Here is a 25,595-nt window from a genome sequence, read left to right on the forward strand (position 1 = left end):
CCACCGATGCTTGTGGAAGGTGAAATATTGGTGACACAGTTCTGTCTAGTAAAGTTGGGATTTGCCCACCACAAGATCCTTCCTAAAGTTTGTAAAGTTCCCAAGGTATGACACATTGTGAGGTTGAACCATAGGATGTCCCTAATTGAGTAATAACATTAAACAATCCACTAAAAAACCTTACCCTTATGATTTAGTTTCTTTTTCAGAAAAAAAAAGGTATATTTCTTTCTTTTTTAATTGCAATATATATAGTTTATTATTTGAACTGAGGATTCTTCCACTCCAGTATCCTTCAAATTTGGCTTTTAAACGAATTGTATGTTGGTTTATCAGTTATATTGTTAAGCTGTGTCCTACAAAAATCATAAAATTCCGGCAGGTAAAAGGCATGATGATGATGATGTTCTAGGTAAATTCTTTGCTCCATTACCGACAGAGTTCCCAACATTCCATATATAACTTTGGATTTCAATATTTTGAAAGCCGTTTAAAAGTAATTCCCACCAAGCTTTTCAAATGGAGTGATGGATTGAGTAGAAGTTCCATGTTGATTTCTAAAATAGGGAACCAAGTATTTCTGTTTCATGTGCTTAAAAAAGAAAACGAATTTATGCTATCCAATTTTTTTTCCAACTACAATAAAACCTGAAGGATAAGTATCGTTTATTCGTGACATGATATTGGGCGTACCACTGTCCAACTTCAACACTTGGTTTACAATTTGTAAAATGATTGGTGAAAAATCAACTTGTTAACATTTTCACCTTCACACGGCTACTTGTAAAATTCTTGCTTTAATTGCGTATATACATCACCAAATTCGATACTTCACTTTCCTTCCAATTGTATGAAATGATTCTTTTTCTATGGTTAGTAACGGATATTTCAAAATCCTGTAAAATGTAAATCACGTGGTTTATCCTTAGCAACAATGATAAGATGAATCTATGAAGTACGAATACTTCTATTATTAGAAATGTCCTGATAAAAAAATTATTTGAAATACCTTGGTGTCAAGCATTATTTTGACTTGACATTTATCTTACACATGTTAGCCACTTGTTGATAGGTGTCGAATTAAATAAAATATTTATTTATTTATTTGGCTATTTAAATTGGCATCTCCATATAAATGAACACACTAATATTATTAAAATAATTATTTTAACTTTAAGAAAAGTAAGCTTAAAATATAATATAATGTAAAAAAAAATCTCTTAACTTTTGTGTGAGTTTTGTTATTATAGAAAAAAAGTAAAATATAACAAGTTAGTTTGATGGGTGAATTTTTTTTTTTAGAAGATGCGATTCATCTTGTTTTGAAATTTTCAGTTAAGATATCAAGTATTCATCATAAAATAATACTTCTTGATGGTCTTTTTAAAAAAATTAATATACTAGAAAATAATATTGATTATCAATTTAGATTTATTAATATGTTACTCATAATATATGGTTACATGATCTAGCATGTAGAAATGGCCCTTCTAAGAATTTTAGATATTAACCTATGAAGTATAACATCTTATCCCGTGTCCTATCCATACCTCTTCATATACTTAATTATAAATAAAAAAATCATTTTCCAGCTGAGGCATGTTTGGTAAATTGACCCCTTCCACTAGGCATGAGATGCAAAGTTATTGGGAGCCAAGCAAATGGCACAAAACTAAAATGGTGAGCCTAACATGTTAACTTCAAGCTAACGTGGCTCTCATTTGGGGAAGGGGACGTGAAATACTTTGCTTCTCAGTGAATAAAACAGATAGGAGCCAGATACCATATAAACCAAAACGCATATGCTTGATGGGAATCTAATTCCTTGATTACCTTAACCCCTCGTGTCTCCAAAAAAGGTTCACTACTATCGGTGCTCATGCACAGTACTACTAGAATATATACCCAACAAGCAACAACCATGAACCCATATGTCACAGTCACACGATAATAATAATCATTACCAAGAAGAAAAAACTAAAAGTCAACCCAAAAGTGCTTTTGCCAATTTATATCACAAAACCAATGTCAAATACAATGAACTCAACCACAACTCAAGGAGCATACAAAAAACTTACTAAAATAAATTGTTTTACATTAACACATAGGTATGATGACATAAATAATAAAACTATGAATGCCTAATAATAATCATTCATTTTTAACAAGATTAATGCTTTGATTGATCTACCTTACTAGTCACTACTACTCTACTAAGGAAAACTTTTCCTCCAATTCACAAACCATTGTTAGTAAAGATTCCTCCAAAATGTTTCATTTCCTCTACAAACAATAAATAAATAAAAGGTCCATATTGTCATCAATGAAAAGCATTGTGATGATTTCCTTCCCCCAAAAGAATCATCTACATCCACCAGCAGTAGCAGCACCACTAGCCACCCAAGAAGGGATTGCAATTGCAGAAAAGGGGTCACTGAAGCAGTCACCAGTGACAACAGAAGGAGCAGTGAGTTGGCTCAGCTCATCCAAACTTTCAAAGAAGTCATCTGAAAGCACCATATCAGACAAGCCAAATTCATCTTCTTCCTCGTCATCCATCACATCCTCTTTCTCTTCTCTGCTCTCAGATTTTTCCCCTTGTGGTGGTGTTGGAGCCTCTTCCTCTGCCCCTGAGGTGGCAGGGGAAGTGGGTTTTGTGAAGCTCTTGCTCTTTTCAGAGTCTTCTTCAGTGGTGGTGGCTGTTTGAGGTGCCAATGGCTTCTGGCGTGTGGAACCAGCAAGAGAGTTTCTGTGAGTAGGTGCAGGGTGGTTGTGCTCAGCAGTGTAAGTCACTATGAACATTGTTGGGTCTGATCTGTTTCTTTCAACCTGTTTCCTTGCCAAACACCCCTTTGAGCTGCTACATCTATAGTACCCCCTACAAAAACGAAATCAAACCTCAATTAGACCTTAAAGTACACAACTTTGGAAATTTGGATTTGATTACTTAAAGCATAAAGTGGGATGCCATGTGATAATTAATTGCAAAATTCTCTATTGAGATCTCAAACACCTTTACTTTATAAATCCATGCACATATTTTCTCACAATCTCAAATCAAGGGCCATCAAATTAAAAGAGCCAAATCATGAATTTTTTCAACCAAATTTTAGAAAATTGCAAGTGAAATTCTTGTAGGCTAACCTTGGATATGGAGACCCCTTTATGGGTTTCTGGCCATATTTCCTCCATGCCCATATGTCTGAAGAGAGATTCTCAACTGGTACTTGACAAACTTTCTTAAGCTGGTTCTTTCTGAAAAATACCAAAAAAAAAAAAAAACAATCATAAGCACATCTCACAAATACACAAACCAAGGTTTTAAAAAACTGTCTGCAACCACAAAGTGACATAATTGCAGTCTCATCACTCGCATTTGACTACAATTTTCCACAATATCAAAGATCGCAACAAAATCTTGACCACAACCGCAATTTAAAACCTTAACAAACACAAAATTATCAACCAAAGACATGATTTTTAAGACATGGGCAAGTCCAAGATCAATTTTTTTTCTCTGGGGTATCAAAACCAAGCAAGCACAAACATCTGTACCTTCTTTTAGATCGTGGGGTGGTGACAGCATGTGGCTGCTTACTCCTCTGTTGTTGTTTCTCTTGCGTTGAAACAGACTTGGGTGGAGCAGAGGAATAGGAAGAGAGTGAGGACAAGGGTGAAGAGGCCTGCAACGTTAGAGGCTGAGATTTGGAGAAGAAAGGCTTGCAAAGCTCATGCAACTCCTCAATGGAGCTCCTTGCCTCAAAAGGGTACGCAGAAAGCGACAAAGCTTGGCTTATTCCTTGTTCACCCTTGAAGATGTTGAAGCCGGAAGAGGAAGAAGAAGAAGCAGCAGCTTCAGGGTGGAAGTAACAAGAGGCAAAGCCAGAGGAAGAAGAAGATGAGGAAGACACCGACGATGATGTAACGGTGGAGCAGCCTCTAACCACCGCATGTAGATCCCAATCTTCCGCCATAGAGAGACAAAAACTCTGAAGTGTGTGGAATTTTTTTGAGAGAGAGAAAAGACAAAAGAAGGCGCTGACTTTTGGCGAGAGAGAGATGATAAGGTGCAGTGAGTGGGGATGGACTTGTATTTATAGAAAGAGAAAGAGGGCGTTTTGCACAAAGTCTAGTGAGAGAGAGAGGGAAAAAAACTCAAAAAGTTGTTTCTTCTTCTCTTCTTTTTTTCAATGGAGAGAGAGACTGTGTGGTTGGCATTTTGGCATCTCTATGCTTATCTATTTACTTTAATTGATTTTATTTAATTCATCTTTTCCTGTTTGTTTCACTCGGCATTGGAAGACAGTGTTTTGTGATTTGGGGGTTGACTTTGGATAATGTCAAAGGGGGTGACACTTCACACTAGGCTATGAATTTTATGGCGGATGTAGAGAAAGTCCCCACGCACTTTATGATGAGGGTCTAAGGATTTCTTTCTAACTTCTAAGTTTTGCCGACACGATATAAAATATAATAATGCCACAAATAGTTGGATCATTTATATATGGACATTGAGGCAACCACTAGGCTCAATTTTTTTTCGAATGGAGGTCGTCTAATTTATTGGATCATGATTAATTTTACTGTGTTCCGTAGTTATTATTAATTCTGGAAAACTTTATATATACTAAAATTAAATATGATTTTTTTGTTAAATAAAACATTTTCATTCCTATGAATAAAGTGAAATCTTACATTATTTCGTAAATTCTTTGAGTTTCATTATACTCAATTTAGTGGTGGGAGATTTAAGTAAATTTAAATAAGTGTAATTATTGTACACTAATTTTTTTTTTATAGATGTTGGAGTTGTTTGTTAAGTTAAAGATTAAAATAAAAAATGTAGAAATTATTTGATAATTTTATTTTTTTTTTACATTTAAGAGATTACAAAAAGTAAAAACATTAGAAAACCTAATAAGAATGATAAAGAGCAAGGACAAAGAAAATGAGTCTACATTTGATTAAGCGGCGCATAAAGTATATGAACTGTTGGTCATGGCACATTGCTACTTCAATGTCAATAAAGAGCACACAAAGAGCAAGGACAGAAAAACTAAATCTATATTTGGTTAAGCGGTAAATTTTGAAAAATCGCGTAAAATACGTTAATAGTTATCGTGTCACATTGCTACTTCAATGTCAATACAAAGATTTAATCGATTTTGTTTTGACGTGTCTCACACAAAGAGCAAGGACAAAGAAACTAAGTCTATATTTGGTTAGAAGGTGGATCCTAAAAAATCACGTTAAAATATGTGAATTGTTGGTCGTGGTATATTGTTACTTCAATGTAACAAAGAGATTTAATCCATTTTGTTTTAACACGCCACACATCAAAACTAGCCTAAGAGTCAAGAAAAAGAGAATGTGAGTCAGAAAGGGATCGAGATTCTCTCTACATTCAGCTAATTGCAACTGTTAAATGCAAATTGAATTATTTTGATGAATCTAACTTCAAATAACTCCTAACCTAGTGATACTTCTGATACGAACGTGCAAAACAAGTGCAGAAGCAGGAGGCACAACAGCAAAACAGGAGGTGCGGATAGTAGGGAAGTCCAAGAGAAAAGTCACAAAGGGTTTTAGGAAGATTGGTGAGGCCAGCAGTGATTAACTTCTAGAAGATCCTTGGCTTGATCATGCTCTGCTAGCAGGGAACAGCTTGATCAATTCTGTTATTGCAATATTCTCTTAGAATCAATTTTGTTATTAGAGTATTATATATAATGATGTAAATAGCAAATAAGGATCATGAATGAAATAAGTCTTTCCTGAATTTTATCTTTTTTCTTTCTGGAGGTCATTGGTCTTCGAAACCAGTTCTGCAACTTTCAGCACCTAACATTCTACTCACCAAAAAAAAATAAAATTATCTAATGATTTCCATTTGTGAATGTATGAATTCAAGGAATTCATTCCCGATAAGAAAGAAGAAAAATAAAGAAGAGTTTTAACAAGTTCCTACATATTAAAAAAAATAATAGTCAAAGTTTGAATCTGGACATTAATTTCAAGCAAGTGGAATAGAACAGTTTTAAAAATATTAAAATAAAATTTGATGACGAACTTATTAATAAAGAGTAACTTAAATCATTTAATAAAAATGTATTACTGACGTTTCTTATTGCGTTGGTTCGACGGTGAGGTGTGGCTGCTCTGAAGTTCACACTTAACCACTTTTGCTTTTGGGAAAAAGTAAGATAGCAAATCTAAACGGCTTCCACAGCATCAGAATCCTATGGTGTAAGATCTAACGGCGAGACATGGTTTCACGGTAAATGATTGAGTCACATGGTGGAGGTACTGCACACGAATGCAGGCGAATGCGAACCGCGTTTCGAATCGAAAACGTGGGTGCACGAGGTATTCAATAAAAAATGTGCCGTGGGAAAGGAATAACACTTGCATGCTATTAGTGCATAATAACAATTTGAATTTATTTAAATTAAAGATAACACTTTTCGTTCTAAGAATTTTTATATCCCACTAAAAATAGCAGTAAAATTAGTTCTCGAAAAAGTCAATACCCTAGTATTTTCACATTTCAATATTAATTTTTTCAAAATCAAATTTAATAAAATATAAACTCAAAACCCATAACCATCTATTCCCCCCTATTTCCACTTTTTTATATATTTTTTTACAAGTTTCAAATGAAGTGTTGTATTAAATAAAACTCTATTTCTTTTCCTTTTCTTTTTTTCAACAAAAAGCAAAACTGTATCTCAATTGGGAAAAAATGATCGCCTTGGCCCCGCACCACCTTCCTTTTGATGGTTCCTTTTGAAACTTCATTTATATTCCAAACTTTTATTTGTGACCCCATACAGATTCATAAAACACAGAGAGTGGGTTTACGAGAAGGACTCCAACTTTCATGGTTATTGATTAATTAGTATGCGCACGTACGTATTAATATTTTTTTTTTACACTAACATTCTTTATTTTTTTATTTTTGCTGATAATAATATGATAGGAAGTAAGCAAAGATATAAGATTCATTTGAAAATAAAAAATGAAGGAAAGATAAATTGCGAATCCTTTCGTTAATAAAAAAAATTAATAAACTAGCTATTAATGTTTGCTCGATAATATATATATATATATATATATATATATATATATATATATATATATATATGAAAGTTGTACTCATCATAATTTTCAATAAAAGAAATTTACATTTGTTATTAATAAAACCCTAATGATAATGTTAATGCTCCAGTGACTACAAACGGTCATCACCAAACTAATGAATTTCTAACGTGGAAAACACTACAACTACAAGAATTTTTTGCAGACCTTTGAAACTAGCAACAATATCATGCTGTTAATTTAGAGGAGAAACAGTAACTTCCACATGGTTTTGGGCTTAAACTTATTTCAACTATATCCTTGCAGTGGCAACGTGTTTGTGTTTGTGTTGGTGCTTGGGTTTTGTAAAATTTGGTCTATACAAGAGGCGATTAACTATATATGAAGTATGAACTACAGAACTACTACATTATCTGATTATTTGGTAATTAGTAGCAATATTATTTTACCATTTCTAAGAAAATCATAATTATGGGAATCTACGACATTTTACACCACCTGTAATCATAACAGCGGACATCTACCACGTTTGACTTACTAATAAAATTAAGTTACATTGGATCACTTAAATATACAATTGTAAAAAAATAATTAAAATATGAATGCCAACAGAGATAGATTCAGTTGATAAAAGATGAATTCTTATTTCAAAAACATGCAAATTTTATTTTCATTATCTTTTGTAAAAACTTTATTGATGGATAATTTATAAATGTATTTGTAAAGGTTCTAATCTTGAAGTCTATCATGATTCTAGTGAGTCCAGAACTCTATTCACTTAAACATTTTGTTAAAAACAAAAGTTATTCATATAATAATACATGAATAGCTAGGCATAATCAAATTTTCCTTTTCTCTACCCATCATTCGGTTATGAAACTCAAAAGAGTAAAACCCAAATCATTAGTATAACTTTCTCTTTAACAAGTAAATAAATAAAAGTTCACATTACTATATGATGATAGTACTAATTGTTGAAGATGAGGAAGAGAAACGTTATTCTAGAAGTAGGGACTCCATTGGCACTACCAAAGGATATATATATATATTTTTTGCAATTTTTCTGGCTCTTGTCGTGTTTTTTGACATTTATATATATGCATACGAGAATCATTTATTTGTTTCTACAAGTTGAGAATTGAAGGAGGTGGGGAGCATAGACTATACATTAGTAGAAGGGGACATGTGGTTGGTACAGAACTTCCACAATGCTAGAAACCACGCTCCCTTGAACAACAAAGATTTCATTTTCCTTATCAACAAGAGGTTGATATGGAACATGATTTCAAGACATTTTCAGAGGTTAATGACTCCAGAGCAATGCGTTGATAGAGACATTAAAGTCGAGTTTGATGGTCAACCCACATGCACAATCACATAGGGTCTTGGTATTTTCTTCCATAGAGGGAAAGAAAGAAAAAAAAGGAAAAATTGGCCAATTTTAGTATAGTGACTAATGAAATGACTATGATGGATTTGGCACAAGATGTGACCAACAACCAAATGACAAATATTTAGTATATGATACATGTTATAAATACTAACAAGGTCAAATGCTGAGCTTCGATTACTGATTGATTATGTATGTGTATGAAAAATATTTTGTTTAGGAAGACAAAATATATTTTGGCGACTTTTATATCTCGAAAAGTAATTAATTTTTCACTATCAGTTGGGAAATATCCTTATTGAATTTTTTTTATACATGTTATAATAAGAAAAATGTACAAAGATTATATAATATATTCAATTTCCAACAAAATATCCGCACCCACCCTAATTTCGATTTCTCTTTACCGTGAAAAAAAAAGAAAGATAAGATACACTAATGGATAACCACAAGAGAGGTCATAGTTAAACACTTGGCAGAATCAATTAAGGTCTCATATATATGCATGAAAGGTACCTCCTCTATGAGAAAGGATAAGAAACCTAGTTAACTACAGAATTCCCACTTAGTTTCTCATCAAATAGAAAGAGAAAGAGAGACAGGGAGAGCATTTCATGGTGGAAGGAAGGTATCACAATAGCAGACTGGCAGAGGCGTCCCACCACATGTGAGAGCAATTAATGCCATGTGTCTCAATCGATTACTTTATATTGTATTCCCTTACCATGTGTAATCGATGGATAATAAATAGATGCAAATCATATGGCAAAATGATTAATGCCATGTTTTAATTTATTGTGGAGTAGGATTGGTTTCACAACTTTCTTGGTGTGGATATATACCTTATTCATATAGATTACCTTGTTTTAGACTGGTATATAGAAACCTAACTCAATGAAATAGATTACCTTGATTTAGTTGTAAGACAACTTTGATATATCTTGAAATTTGAAAATATACTTTGGTTTGGAGTAAATTAATAGCATTTTATTTTAGAATGGGTAATTTTCTTTTTATAAATATCTTGGGTCCTGCACTATGTATTCTAATCCAGCCTGGGGATATCCATGTAAAAACAACTAGGGTTAGCAATATCAAGCTACTAAACTGTTGTTATATACATTAGGAGGTGTCTTTAAAGGTATCCCAACTCATTTCCATTGAAACTCAACTGTCCCAAAGGAGGAAACCATCACTAGTGCATCTCAGAACTCAGTCAAAATCAAAGTTGAATATCTCGAACTGAACTACATCATTGGCCCCTTTTGTGAGAATTAAACCTACGACCACATGGTAAATAACTTAATTTTTTTTAACTAAACCAATTATGTGATTTTGGGAGTGCCAAAGTTCTGGTATGTTGGTCTGCATTGTTCTTGTGCATATCCTTCCTTTATCCCAAACATGGTTATCCTGTTTCAGATCATTGATTGCATTATTGTTCTTATAGGTAGTCGGTTTTATTTTTCATGATATATCATTTGTAAAGCATAGGTACCGTGATTAGTGCTAATATTTGTAACTTATTAGAATAGAGAAAATGGGACAAAAATCAGAATTTAATCCTTCATTGGGTGGTTTCTGATACTTATCCACCATGAGTATAAGATACAAATTAATAAAGTTTGATGCAATCGCACGTAAGTAGAGCAGACAATTTTGAAAATTAGGGCAAATATACTTTTCTACTTTCTATATTTCTTTTTTTGTATCTAACTCTGTCCTTGGCCATCTCCGTATTGCAGTTCCTAAGAGGTTCAGGCTTGCAAAGGACACAACATTTGGGCAAAGGCACTTGAATAAGTGGAGTCAGTCATCATTTTCCTTATGGATGGTAAGGACATATTTATTAGAAGAAAAAAAAATCTCTTAATTAGCCTTTAGCTAAATTCTGAATTTCGAGATATTAGTTTGCAAGTGACACGTAAATTAATTTCAAAGTTCCTCATGCTTTTGTACTCTGCTCGAATCAGGTTAGCTTCTTCAGACAATTCTCTGGATCTGTTAAAGAAAGTTAAATAATAAAAGTTTCCTTTTAATTTGTTCACTGATATATTAAGTGAAAGCCTGGTTATTGATTGTGATGAATAGAGTAGAAGGAGGACAATTTGTTGCAGTGAAGAACTGAACCATGGTGATATTGATTGTGATGACTTTCTTTTATATATAAAGAAGTAACTCTATTTGACTAGGGATTGTCTGACTTTACAAATTTTAACAAGGGAGAAAACAAGTTCAAAAAAAGAAGTGTAGAATCTTTTCCCTTATTAATTTAGGATTTGTTTATGATTGTGTTTTGCTGTTGTTTGTGGTTGAGATTCTTTAACTTATACTGATGAGTGATAACAAATACTTACATTTTTCTATCAGGCATTTGCAAGGATTGTAAACCACTATTTTGTGAACAATGTTGGACAGAATTGATAAAATAAGGCATATGAACACCACAATTGTTCAGGTAAATAACTTTTATACTGCATCCTTTAAAACATAGATTCTTAATGTTTTTGATTCTTAACATTGTGGGGAAGATATGATGTTTGTTGTCTTATGATTTCTGCCTGGGACTTCAAGTCTTCATAAAGCTTGGCCAGAGGCAGATTTTAGGGTGAAACTAGAATGTTGCTTTTGCTCATTTGTCTTGCATACATTGGTTCTCTCACTTCTCTGCATGCTATGATAATTAAGTGTCAAGTTTCAGGATAGAGATCTTAAAGTTTCATTTTTTAATATTTTGTTTCTTATCAAGACACTCATACTAATATTCAGCAAAACATGGTCAAGTTACTTAATCATACAATGGTTTCAGGTGGTTCCAGATGCAGGGCATTCAGCCAATGAACCAGCATAACTGATGAACTCGTGGCTACAAATGAGAAATTGAAAAACATAACCAAGACTAAAGGGGACTCAAGTGAGTGGACAGGCAAATAGGAACTCCTGTAGCTTTATTTGAACTACATTCGGATTACTTTTGAACCCGTATCTTTTGGTTGAATATTTGTAGATTTGTTTTATTTATTCAAATGCATTTTTTTTATGTAACTATGCATTCTCATTGTAGCAGGACGTGCAATTGGTTAATGGGAGAAAAACAAAGAGAACAAGCCATATTTTTTTTAGAAAAATATTTCTATATCAGTTTTAATTAGAACTGATGTATAAATTTCTTATAACAACATCCACCATCCATGAAATCGATATTGTATAAATTACAATTATTATAATTCTTTATTTCACATTTTAAAATTTCGTCCATTAATATATACACATCACACTGATTTAAAGATAAGTATCTGTTTTGAAATGTGTAGACATTCAACGTATATTAAACATCAAGAAGAAGATAAAAGATAAAAACAAGAGAATTTTTAAACTGAACTTGTGTTAATATCTATATTTTTTATTGTTCAGTTTACCCTTTTATTTGTTAAAACATAATACCGAAAAATGTTTTTCAAAGCAATATATACCAATTCTGAAAAGTAATTTTTGAAACTGTATTTTAACAAAATATACAATTACAAAAATTACTTTTTGGAACAATATATAAGCCCCCTGTTTATTACCTTTTAAATCTTATTTTTTACCCTATCTTTTTATTATTTAAACCCTAATTTTAAACCCAATGCATCATCATTTGTATTCATTATTCCTTAAATCTTGTTTGTGTAATACTATGTTTCTATCAAGTTTTTTTTTTTTTTTTGTAACATTGTATGTTTTCCTCCATGTGGCACTATATTTCAAGGATCATTCATGATTAACTTCACCTATTATAAAGTGTACATGATACTTCAATTATTTTTACACAATGAAAATAAGAGTAAAGTTAGGTGTCTCTTCATGTTTCATCCATGGTTATTTGTCTCTCAGTCTTTAGCGTTGAAATTAGTATGCATCCAACAATTGATGTTTCATATTTTGTTTATGGCATTTGGAAATTACTTTCCAGAAATGACTTCTGAAAATTACTTTCCAGAACAACACATACATTAATTTTGGAAGGTAGTTTCCAAAACTGTGTATTTTGTTAAAATATAGATCCCCAAATTACTTTCTAGAATTGGTATATGATATCTCAAAAAGTAATTTTCAAAATTATGTTTTAACAAAATACATATAATTCCATAAACTACTTAGCAGAATTGATATATGTTGTTCTATACAATAGTTTCTAGAACTATGTGTATTTTGTTAATATATAATTGTGAAATTTACTTTTTAAAATTGATATATGTTGTTTAAGAAAGTATTCATGAAACTATGTTTTAACACATAAAAGTGTATAAATGGAAAGAAGAAAATATAAAGGAAAGGGAGGGTGTACTCAACAAACTTGGGGTGTAAATAATAAATTCGTATCAAGTGGTTATCAAGCTTCGGTCACGTATTGTTTCGGCCCAATAAAAGCTTAGCATGGGTTGCAAGACGGGAGGGTTAGCCACTTGCCCAACAATTATTTTCTTCTAGAAAGAATGTTAATGAAACATTATTTTAGTCCCTACAAGACACATCTTTTATTAATTTAGAAGCTTAATTTTGATGAACTATAATTATAAAAATTTGTATAAAATTAATGAATTTAAATTATCTTTAAAATCAATTTTAAAATAATTATTATAAAATTTAATAAACTTACAAGACAATGACAATGTTGTGCCTTTTAATTTTCTTTAGTCCTTTAAAAACTGAATTTTATCATAATTTAGTCCTTACATGTTAAAAATCTCCATATTTTCATATATATATATATATATATATATATAGCCACATTAACTTTTAATTTATTTGTATCTTTTTAAACCTAATTATTTTAAATGTTTTTTTTATAAAGATTAAGAGTATTCTCACTAAAGACTTATGTTAGAACCGAGTATGATCACTTTAAAGAAATAAATATTATAATCAATTATTTAATGCAATTATATATAGAGAGAGAAGACATATCATATATAAGATAAAGATATCTTATATAAGACTGAGATGATTAAATTTAAATTGTATAACCAAACATAAATGATTAAAATTTAATAACATGTGATTACTAAAAAAATATGATTATATATATATATATATATATATATATATATATATATATATGACTCGATCTCAAACGGACTTGGTAGTAAACACATAATGAAGATGACCCTATATAAAATTGGACATTGAAGCAACCATGAGGAAAAGCAGGGAACCAACTTAAATGAAATACTTCACTATTGTTTTCATTCAATGAAAGTTTTGTATGAGGAGGTGGGTTGGTACACGGTAAAATAAAATGCCTACTGTAGGTTGTTCTCCCACCAGAAATTATTTTTATGAAGTCTTCTATGGAAGGATTCCAACAAAATGCCACTTGATTAATTACTTGAGATTGAGTAATTCCTTTCCTTTGCTATAGTTTACTGAAATAGGGCTCCAAATTAGCAACTCCTTGGCAAGGCTAATGACAACATGATCGATGTTGTTGACTGCGTTAGGTGGCTTATATATAATATTCTAGAAGACAAATTCATACGATTCTTCTAGGTGATATCTAAAGCAAAGCCGATAATAGTTGGTCATGCATCATCAGTTAATTAGCTGAGAAATTAAAGGTGAGAGGTTTCTTAGCAACCAATCACTCATGTACATTATTCATGAAGAACAAGGGAGGAAGCTAAGAAAGAAGGATGGGCGATTTGGTAAGTGACTAGCAAGAGAAAAAGTATAATTTGCTTTCTCTCTCTTTTAACGCTAGTGATTATTTAGACAAGCAGGTCTAGCTAGTTTCTATAAGAGCAGAATTATCGCATTTCATAAAAAAAAGTTATTGTTTTCCTTGTGGTTGTATTACTAATATAAGAAATGTTGACATAAATAATAATAAAAAGGAATGGTTGAATACCATTTACTAATATAATAGAAAATATTGTAAAAATACTTTTACCAGAGAAAAGTGAATAGAGAAAATATATATAATAACAAAAATAACATGATATTATAATTATTTTGTTATATAAACATATTTAAGATAAATTATTATTATTTATTTATGAGATGTGCATTTCATTTTATTAATATAAAATTGTACCGTGTATGTAATTACACAAATATTTTAGGACAATTTTTTTCTCCTCATTTACTCTCCAAATTGAAATGATTGCATTTTAGGTTGGGATCCACTTTAAACATTTTTTTCCTTTCCTATTTTTTGAGCAACCAAACCGTGGAAGTCAAAGTGGATGAAATTGTTTTTTTAACATCTTTCCTTCCATGTTGTTTCTATTCCTTTCTACCTTGTTCCAAACACAACATTAAAAAGAATTGAGAAAGACTTGATTGGACACAACCCAAAAGTAACATGGTAGACACAATCAATTAAATTTTTCCAACAAATTAACATTTTCCATTGCGCCGTCTTGAGAAGTTTTACCTCTAAACCATCAATACCTGGCCACAATCAACATCTCATCTCATTTTAGTTAATTTTTTCAAGGTGGGTGATCTTGTTGATGTCTCTGACACCATCATTGTCAAGGTTTCTGGGTTATTTTTTTTTAAAGATAGAATAGGGTTTAAAGCAAAAATTGGAGTGAAAAATAAATTATGAAATACAATAATTAAATTATATATGAAAAAAATCATTTTTTTCCTATTACAATTTTGTTTGGTTCACTTACCATATAATTTATAGTGGGTTAGATTGATTAATCAACACCCCTTACTTCACGGGAATAGAGATTAAAATTTATATTTTTAATTAGGTAAAGTTTATTTGGAATTAAAATTAGTAGTGCTAATTATAACAAAAAGGAATTTAAGTAGTGATCATCCGCGAATTGTTACGTATATAATATAATTTTATTACAAACTTCTTATTAATTTAAATAAAACGTGCGCAATAACTTACAAGAAAATTAAAAAATAATGACTTAATTTAAATTTTAAATTGTTTCTAAATAGAGCTTGTTGAACTTGTCTAGTCTACGAAAGCTAATGAACTTCAAAAGACTCTAACATAGTATTCGGTGACAATGCTTGCACATGTTTTCATTAATGACTTTTATAATCTTTTCACAACTTGTAAGATAATCATATTTGAATCATTCTAGAAAACTTGAATAGGAGAGTGAAACAGAAGGACATCATACTTCAGTAATTTTGCGAAGAATTTATTCATGATAGTATCGATTCCCTACACTAATTATTACTTTTAGGTTGGGTTTGATAACCGAGAAATAAAATAGATGGAAAAAATATAAATAAATGAGAAATAAAGTGATAAATAATGTTTAGTTAAAGAGAAATAAAAGAAGAGATGAAAAGAGAAATGGAGAGATGAGTATAAATAGATAATAAATATATAGTAAAAGTGGCTGCCATCAATTTTAAACTTTTTTTTTTATTTCTTCTTTACCAAATATCCAAAATTATTTACATTCTTTCTATATTATTTCTATCTCTTAAACCAAATACTATGTTTTTAGAGTCTTGTTAACAAATGTTAAAAAAATAGAAAAATTTTAATGTGTAAATCAGAGAAAAAGCATAGAAAAAAACCACAAAAAACACAATTTTCTATATTCCAATAAAAAAATTCTAATTTTAATTTTTTAGGATACTGATTAATATTTATCTTACTTTTATTTATTTTTTTTGTTAGCTTGTTCTCATGCAACCTTTGTTACGAAATTAAGACTTATAATAATATTATTTATATAATTTATTTTATTATATAAAATTAATAATTAAAAATAATATAAAAACACGCATGTGTAAGTTATACTCACACTCCTGAATTTTTATTTTTATAAATTATGCACAATATTCCCTCAATATTTAAAAATATTATATTATACTAACACTTCTAGTGATTGTTGTAATGATTGAAAAAATATAAAATATTTATGTAATTTCATGAAACTTCGCTGTTTCAAGTAATTCACTATAAAAAAATATTTACAATATGAAAAAATATATAATTTATCCTCAGTAACAGTCTAAAATTATTAGAATATTCTAAATTAATATCATTGGTAAATGGCAACATGATAAATAAGCCACGTGAAGTATTTTAAGCAGTGAAGAGAGAGTAATAGTCACGTGCGTCTGCGGCTGCCCACGTGTTAGTAAGGAAAAGTTGAAGGCAGCCATAAGAAGTAGTACTAGCATATAGCGCAGACAGGCCCAAGTCTTAGGTTTTCATAGCAGCTGCTGCTGACCCAACCCAACCCAAAATTCTCACAACTTTTAAGTCCCAACCCTCTCTCTCTCTTTGACCCTTTCTGGCTCCTAGGTTTAATAATACTAATAATAATAATGCTTGGTCCCTAACTTCCTACCACTCAAACTCAAAACCAAAACAACATTTTAACACTAAACAGTGATATATGCTGTCTTGTTCTCCTTCCTGTCCTTGTTTTTGTTGTCATCCATCATTCGTTTCTCTCTAAGGAACCATGAGATAACGACCATATAGGATGGATATTGGATAACGTTTTCCAATTAACTATATATCTGAGCCCAAGCCACACATTGTTGCTACTTGCGTGCTGTGTCTAACTATAACAACGCCATCCGATTCTGACAAATGTGGTCACACTTTCACTATCATATATTCACATCTTGTCCTCTAATTCTAAAATTTAATATTAGAACTATGTTGTTATTCAGTAATAAATGGGTATTATGTATGGCAAAATTATTTCTCAAATACAGGGTATATCTAGTGCATTTTATATCCTATGAAAAAGTATATTGTTATCTTTTACGGTTTTGTCTAGTCACAAATCAAATTTAGTTATATCTTTTTGTGTACATCTTATTTTACATCTTGTAATATGATCTACTTTGATTATGTTAACAATATTAGACTTGATATTTCTTTTAAGATATTCCTTTTAATCTTAAAGATACGTTAGACTTCATAAATATTAGATCTTAAACATGATTCAAAGTCAAGATGAACATATTTCATTACTCTTTTTCTAATTAATATTTTGATCCTATATTTTGTTTATCTTAATTTATATGATTGGTTTACCATCTAAGACGTTTGTATATTGATAATTGCTATTCAAGAGCACATAATGCATCAAAAAGTAGATGAAAAGTAGCAATGTGTCTCCAATTTTATGGTTTCTTGTGTGAGATTTATAAATAATTGATTTCTTGTGAGTTTTACACAGTGGAGGCTTCATCTTGATGATTGATAGTGTTTTCATTTGAATTATTCAGGTCTCAAGCAAGGAAGATTTGGAAGTGCATGTTGAAGATCTCGCTAAGCAAGGTGACCCGCTAAGCGTGGAAGAGAACTCGCCCAGTACGAAGAAGAACCCTAGAGAATACAAAGTTAGAGAACAGTGCGCTCAATGCACAACCAGCTCGTCCAGCGAAGCTTTTGTTGCTTCTCGCGCTTAGCGCATCCACATTTGCTCAGCGCCCAGTCACTAACTCTTGCTCAGTGAGACATTGTTCGCTGAGCGCATATTCGTAAACTGAGAAGCCCAAAAGTCTTTAAAACTGGAGGAAAGGGGCAAATGAAATGACACTTGCAGCGTTAGGCACGAAAAATAGAGCACCAAGGTTGAAGGAAGACAAGCAAGCTGCTTTCTTCCTATTTTTGCTTCACCATTCCATTTCTACCTTGTTCTTGCCATTGTATTTGAGCTCTCCATGCTAATGGAGGGCTAAACACTCCATTGTTAGGGAGTTTTTCACTGAGCACTATTGATGTAAAACTCTTACTATCTATTTAATATTATTGTTAGTGTCTTTGCTTTTATTTGTGGTTATTTTCATATATGTGGCTTGATCATCCATTTATATGTTTTGTTAGGATTTTAGTGTTGAAAAATGCTTTTAATCCTTAGAACTTGGTAGAACAACTAAAATTCTTCATTTCTAGGAATAGTGTGAAGGAATTTAGTACAGTTTGCATCTAATTCGTAATGTGGCCCGCTTAGACTGAATTCATTGAGGTATCAAGAATGAAACTAGGAGGATTAGGCTCTTTCATGTGAGAAATTGTAGTTAGAGTAAAATTTTATAATCATGTAAAGAGAGAGTTTAGTAGATTGTTCCCCGACATATTAAACTTGGTATTTATTTCGTTCACTAAACTCACCGTTTATTTCTAGTATTCATTCTTAAGTTAGAAAAATTGTTATAGTTTACTTTACGACATGAATGATTGGCTGAATTTCACTTTACTCCAATTATAAATTGTTTATAAACTGAATATGTGTCATTGAAGTATAAGAAATTTCCTGTGGATACGATACGCACTCGGTCTTACCGTTTTAATTACTACTTGAACGAATTGGTGCACTTGTCAATGAGTATGAACATCTATTAGTTAGAATATTATTTGTACTCTATTTCTTAATAATATTTTGCTTATAAAAAATATATAATAAAATTATTGACTTTTATATCTCATCCCAAAAATTATTAACTTTTAGTATTCAATGATTTTGTTTTTTGTTTTTTAAGGAGTGATAGATTGTTATATATAAAAAAATTGTGGACCTTTATTATTCAATGATACATTGGTATGAATGAAACTAAATTGGGATTCTTAAGAAAAATTTAAGTTTAAAGTCTTATAAACTGAAATTTTGTGTTTGCAGGGGAGATTTTACTAAAAGTGATTAATCGATAGAAATTAATTATTGACAAAGTCGGTGAATATTTTGTGAAATTGATATTTTTATCGAATATTAGTTGCAAAGTTAATGGGTGAACCAAAATTATATAATTAAAATAATGAGATAAAAAAATATGAGAAAAATCACAAAAAAAATGAAAAATTAGAAGGAATAAAAGTGAAATTAAGTCCTTTTCTTTTATTGAAAACTTTATTTCTTTATATATAAGAGTGAGAGAAAGTAATAATTTATTTTCTATTTTAAAATATTTTTTATAAAATTAAAATGGTTTTGATTATTTTTAAGTTTTATATACCAACATTATGGTTGTCCAAGTGCTTGATGAACAAATATGTAGTGATTGAAAGAAAAATATTCATTATGGATGGTTAATTAGAATTTTTTAGAAGAAATTAATTATTAATAAAATTGGTGGGTAATTCCCATCAATAATATGATAAAGAAATTCATATTTATTTTTTATTATTTTGTTAACTAAAATTAATAAAATGGAATGCCATTCAGTCGTTATTTTTTGTTTTGAAACATTCAATAATTATTTAATTCTTATATTAGATTTCAAAGAATAATGATTTAAAAATGATATGGGTTTTTAATAAAGTCATGGAAGGTTTCAAGTCCGTGCAAAAAGTGGGTTTTAGCAGCATTACTCAGTCGAAGCATTAACAGCACTTTAATTAATCTATTAAAAAGCAGTGGGCATTAGCAGCATTAATCTATTACAAAACAACGGCAATGATGATAAATGTTGTGAAGGCTTAGACCATTCCACCACTTAGCCCAAGCGAATCTTAAGCTGAAAAGTGTTGAGACACATAGACAAAATTTATAGACTTAATTAATTAAAAAGATGAGATAATTTTTAGTTTTGAAATATACTTTAACACACATTTTAAGCTTTTAATTAATTATAGATATCGTTGACCCAAAATTACAATACAAATGCCACCATATCTTAAAGAAACCGTGATATATATATATTCATGTTTAAATAGCTCATTCTAAAATTAGCATGCTGAATATGGATGCGTTCGTGTGGAAACTAAATTTTGTGAAGGCTTTGATTTCAACTTTCACAAGTCAAGCCAACTCCACTTTGGATTTGTTAACACACTTTTGACGTGCATTGGTTTGTGATGGCTGTAGGCTTATAAATATAGCCATACTGTCATACACATGAGTAAATTGAAATTAATAATGTGTATTTTTTTTTGACCGAATAATGTGTATATATAGTGATATTTTTTCCATTTTTCGAATTTTATGCTTGAAATTAAGAAGATACATGCATGCTAGAAGCTTCGTATAGGATTAATATATTACAATGACAATTATGAATAATTCATCAATAAATCTTATCACAAACCGCATTATACTTTTTTATATTAATCTTATTCAATCTCGCGCAAGTAAACTAACTCATATTAATCCTAATAGCTTACCCAAAAAATATTGATCAACCCTACTTTTCTCAGTTTTCTTTTACTAATTGTCGTTACTTTTGCTTCAATATATAAATATTCCTAAAATTCTATTGCTTATGTATGCTTTTCTCCCTGGTCCCGGCATAGTCCTAGGTATAGCTTCAACTCCTTTAACTACATCAACAAAACAGAATAAAAATTGATATTGTCTTTCTTGAGAGAGCATATCTCCGGAACTTTCTAACATTGCAATTTCTGGTCGTGATAATGGCATAAATAAAATAATATATAAATAAAAGGTATCAAAATTCTGTGGTCTTGCCCATTGATACACTTTGATACTAAGAGGTTTAGTCAAAAGGGTATTGATACGATGTTTCGTTTTTCTTTTTGACTTTACAAAATATTTTTTATTTTATTTCTAATTTGAGATTTTATATGGAAAATAGAAAAAAAATTAATTTGTTTTGTAAAAGTGTACAGCTATATGTGATTTCCTTTTCCTTAATAAAAGTATTAAGAGATAACGATAACATAAAAAATGAATTGCTTAATTTTTGAAATGGTGAATAAGTAAGTTGTCATTTTTAAAGAGTAATTATTTGAAAACACATAATATATTAAAGAGGACCTTTTAGACTTCACTTTTTTAGAGTCTCGTAGCATAAATCATATATTACATAACAATTTCTTCCTAGAACTTTTCTGACTTCAAAAATTTCACGCAGACAAATATATATGGATTCATCTGAACAGATATCAGGTAAAGCTACATATTGATCAACTCACGAGCTGTAAATCATTTACTTGGACCCCAAGTTGCGTGAAGCACTGAAACATATTTTATTTTTGGAGACGAGAAACATTAATTTGATACAAGTTATTTTCATTGATAAAGAATTTACCTCTAAAATGATTAATAATTAATTAAGTGAATAACATGCTTCACTATTATTTAATTTTAAGAATTTTCAATTAATTAAATGGTTACTTATTTTAAAGTTTTAAACTGATAATATTTTCATAAATACTATTTTTTCCAATATAATATTTATCTTCAGAATCTTGTCCTAACTACTCTTTAAACATTTTTTTTTTTACCTTGCACAATCTTGTAACTAAAGTTGGACACTCCTCTTCTGTTCAGCGAACATCAGCCTTACAACTCAACATTTTTCTTTCCGTTTCTTCTACGCTTATTACTTTATTTTTCTGCTAGGTGTATGGTGGGGAAGATAATTAAAGGAAAAGAGGACAATAAATGATGTAAATACAAACCCTTGTACCAATGTTAACTTTCGTTTACTCCTTTTTCCATTTAATATTCGATCAAGTTAAAATTTCAATTTTACAATTGGTAGATAGCTAGCATTAAACATCCAAAAGTCATAACCACGCTTGCTCAACCTGCAGAGATATGTAGCACGACTATTTGGATCATTTAGGGTCACGTTGGAAAATATGAAAAGGCATGCCATATTGTCATATGAATGTGTTGGCTTTTATAATAGAAAAAACGATTGGTACGTACACGTACGTCGTATGAATATATGCAACCTACTTAGTGATTGAACAGCAAAATAAATTAATTAATAAAAGATGCCATATATGATAGGAAAAAATTAACAAGAGATCGATCAAAAGGAAAAAAAAAAACAAAAAGATTAAAATAGTGTCAAAGTTTATGAACATCATTATTGTTGGTTTATGAATGTTATTTATGTGCACTTAGTTTTATTTTCAGATAAGTAATAGGATTTTTTAATGAATTTTTAATTCATCAAAATGAAATAATAATAAACTGTTTCAATCTATCTATTATAATCCAACCTAAAAATCTATTCACGTTTGTTAGCCCTAATTTCAAATGCTACCGTCCTTTTTTTTTTTTATTAATCCACAAAACAAAAGAAAAATCTATAGCAGTTTGTTGTTATTTGTTAACTTTTTGTTGTGTGGCCCCAAATTTCTGATATGGCATATGCATGCAGAGTAGCTGTCAAGTGTCACCCACTTATATTGCTAACAAGAGAAAGTACTTCTAACTCATCTGTTTATTCATATATAAATCGTGAGGGTTATGTTTTGAAGTATTGGGTATACAATAAAGGAGAAGGAAAATGTGGCACACGTGTGCATGCTGCATAACGTGCCACGCACCATATATATTATATATATGCTACAACTCGAGATTATCATCCACGATACTAATTCTAATACGTTTAATATAATATAATACAATATTTCTATTAAAAAAATAATTCAATGGAATGCAAGTTTAATATAATTCCATGCGACATGTCAGCATATCACGGCTTGATTAATTGACTATAATTAATGAACTTGGTTTCAGATAAGCATGACACACATGCAAGAATGTTGTGCACTCTTTCTTGAAGCCGCACATGTCACTCCTCTAGGTCTTGTCGATGTGTGTTTGCTCCATGTTTTCCTTATATATATAGGAAGTCCAACCAGTCTCGGAGATATATACACATTGACTTGTTGGTTTTTAAAAGGCTTGTGGGGTTGAATAAATGGTGCTACACATTTATTGAACTATAAGAATTAATCAAAATTGAACTTTTGTAATTTAAAGTTTTTATTGTAAATTTTTTGTATCCCTTTACACTGTCTTGTTTTTTAAAAGCACACTGTCTTCCTTGTGAACTATACAAAGCTTAAAAAAGTGAAGGTAAGTACAAGGAGATGACCTTTTATTCCTTAATAAAGTGTTAAGAGGCTATTTGTACACACTAAGTTTGTCAAATAATTTTGTTTTTCCTGTATATATAGTGTTATTAAAAAAAGTCATATATACATTAGGTTATTAGATTGCCTATATTAAACAGTAATTATTTAATTGATATTAAATTATTGGAATAAATAAAATAATTATATATTACTAATAAATAATTATATTAACATGAAAATTGATGTATACTATTAGTACGTACATCGTACTATTAGTGTAGATTCACAGTATATATATTAATAATGTAATTTATGATAAACAAATGATATTAGTGAAGGCATATACCTTCACCAAATATATAATATTTAATTTTTTCTGTTGGTGTATGCCTTTTTATATAACGTGATATCAATGATTTATTACATGTAACTTGTTCTTTTCTTCCCTCTTTCTTATTTTAATTCCCCACATGTTATTTGAGTTCCTGAATTCAGTGTGAATATTGTGATTAAGAAGCACAGTCATGGAAGCAATGAATGAACAGTGGAGTCACGTGACAAAGAGAAACCTTGGTGAGTAAGATTCACGCCCAACCTCAAAAGTCTTCATACATATCTGAGCCGGGTAGACAAGGTTATCTGTAACCAAGACCAGCAATTTTCAGTCAATTCATTCACATATTAGTTTGTGTTTAAGATACTTAATTATATCCTAGCTTCAAACAGTAATTATTCTTAATGGTACTCAAGGAAATGGAAACTTCTGTGAAACATTTTGACTCATTCTTAAAGGGTTTCCACACAATGTTTAATCTTAACTCAGTCATATGTAAAAGAATTAAACTTAAGAAGTCATTAATTGACCTATTACAATGTTAAAACAAACATAAGAATTAAATAACTCTCTAGTACACTAGTAATGAAAATTAATAGCAATGACATCTTATTAGTGACTGAATTTAGTGACAAAATGCAATTTTTGTGGCTATACTATTTGCTCCAATAAATTGATTTTTCACTAGATTTTTTTTAGTGAATCACAACTTGAATCTATGACATTCTACTAATTATATCGTCCCTCTCGTATGCCAAATATTTTTAACACCCATTTAATTAATCTTTTTTGGCGTATTATATACAAACATTTTCTTCGCTATTATAATAATGCCAAATTTTCAATTTTAGTACTAAATTAACTTTTAGAAGAAAGAAGTGAGTGAAAGCAGAACAGGGAGAAAGACAAAGGGATAGTTTCTAAAATGAAAAAGGATTCTCCATTTTTAATTAATCCTTTTAACTCGTCAATCTTCTACTTGTATCATTATTTTGGCTAATTTTGAACCAGCGCTTTCATCAACAAAAAATGAGATTCTACGGTAATGTGCATTGTTTGATTATGATTTTGGTTTCTCAAAATTATTTTTTGATAAAAATAATTGATTTTGAGAGAGAAAAATTACAGATTTTTTTTCTGAGTATTTAGAATTGATTATACAAATAATGTAAGAAAAAAGGTGTTCAAAAAACACACATTATGAAATAAAAAGATCTATTTTGTATTTAAATTATATTATAAACAGATGACGTATTAATTAAAAATGTACCTTGTTGATGAGTTTTTGAAGTATAAACTTTTTTTCAATAGTGTGAAGATTCTATATCCACATCGAGACTGACATCTATTCGTCAACAACTTTGAAAAGTGAAAAAATAAGAATAGAGAAGTGATATTAAGATTATTTCAACATGCAACCCAAGACTCTACCCATAGAACACTAAGGATACCAAATTTATGATCAAATCAAGATCATTATTGATAATATCCTTTTTTAAGCTATATTATTTCTTGTTACCTTTTATTGTTAACCATTTAACAATTAAAATTGAAATAATAATTGACCAAGTCAAACTTGTATTTAGTCACCTTTTCAACCCAAATTCTAAATACAAAATCATATATGTTTGTTTCTCTTTTTTCACTAAATCTTTCATATTATTTATATTTTCAATGCTAGCAAAAATATAATAATATTTTACCTTTTTGAAATCAATTAATCATTTGATCATATTAAATTATTTAATTTAATTAATCATCAAATATTAAAATAATTTCTTTAACAGAGATTAAAATACTCGTTTGTGTGTGACCCATAGGTTCAATACTAAGCCGGTAATATATTGATCAAATTAATATACTAATCAAGGTAGACGTATAGCAACACTCCTTAACGTCCGGATAACATGAAGTAACATTTTACTTTCAAGAACCATTAGAAAAGTAGTGTAATAATTTCTTCCATTTCTACCGCTCTGAGTTAACTCTAGGGTATGATA

At 30.2% G+C, this 25,595-nt stretch overlaps 1 protein-coding gene and 1 long non-coding RNA gene across 2 annotated transcripts; one reads left to right on the top strand and one right to left on the bottom strand.

The window, feature by feature from the left end:
• Nucleotides 1-1,984: 1,984 nt before the first annotated feature.
• On the bottom strand, nt 1,985-4,206 carry LOC114425618 (WRKY transcription factor 22-like). Its single transcript, XM_028392557.1, has 3 exons — nt 3,556-4,206; nt 3,145-3,255; nt 1,985-2,878 (listed from the first exon to the last, which is right to left on the bottom strand). The coding sequence occupies exons 1-3, from the start codon at nt 3,972-3,974 to the stop codon at nt 2,362-2,364; spliced, it is 1,047 nt and encodes a 348-aa protein (XP_028248358.1). The 5' UTR covers nt 3,975-4,206; the 3' UTR covers nt 1,985-2,361.
• A 4,767-nt stretch (nt 4,207-8,973) lies between these two features.
• Nucleotides 8,974-11,534, top strand: LOC114367447. The gene is made up of 4 exons (XR_003657204.1): nt 8,974-9,155; nt 10,234-10,322; nt 10,859-10,946; nt 11,298-11,534. It is a non-coding gene; the product is annotated as an uncharacterized LOC114367447 (long non-coding RNA).
• Nucleotides 11,535-25,595: the final 14,061 nt, after the last annotated feature.

Source organism: Glycine soja, chromosome 9 (assembly GCF_004193775.1).
Source record: "Glycine soja cultivar W05 chromosome 9, ASM419377v2, whole genome shotgun sequence".
In the NCBI taxonomy this organism is placed as follows: Eukaryota; Viridiplantae; Streptophyta; class Magnoliopsida; order Fabales; family Fabaceae; genus Glycine; species Glycine soja.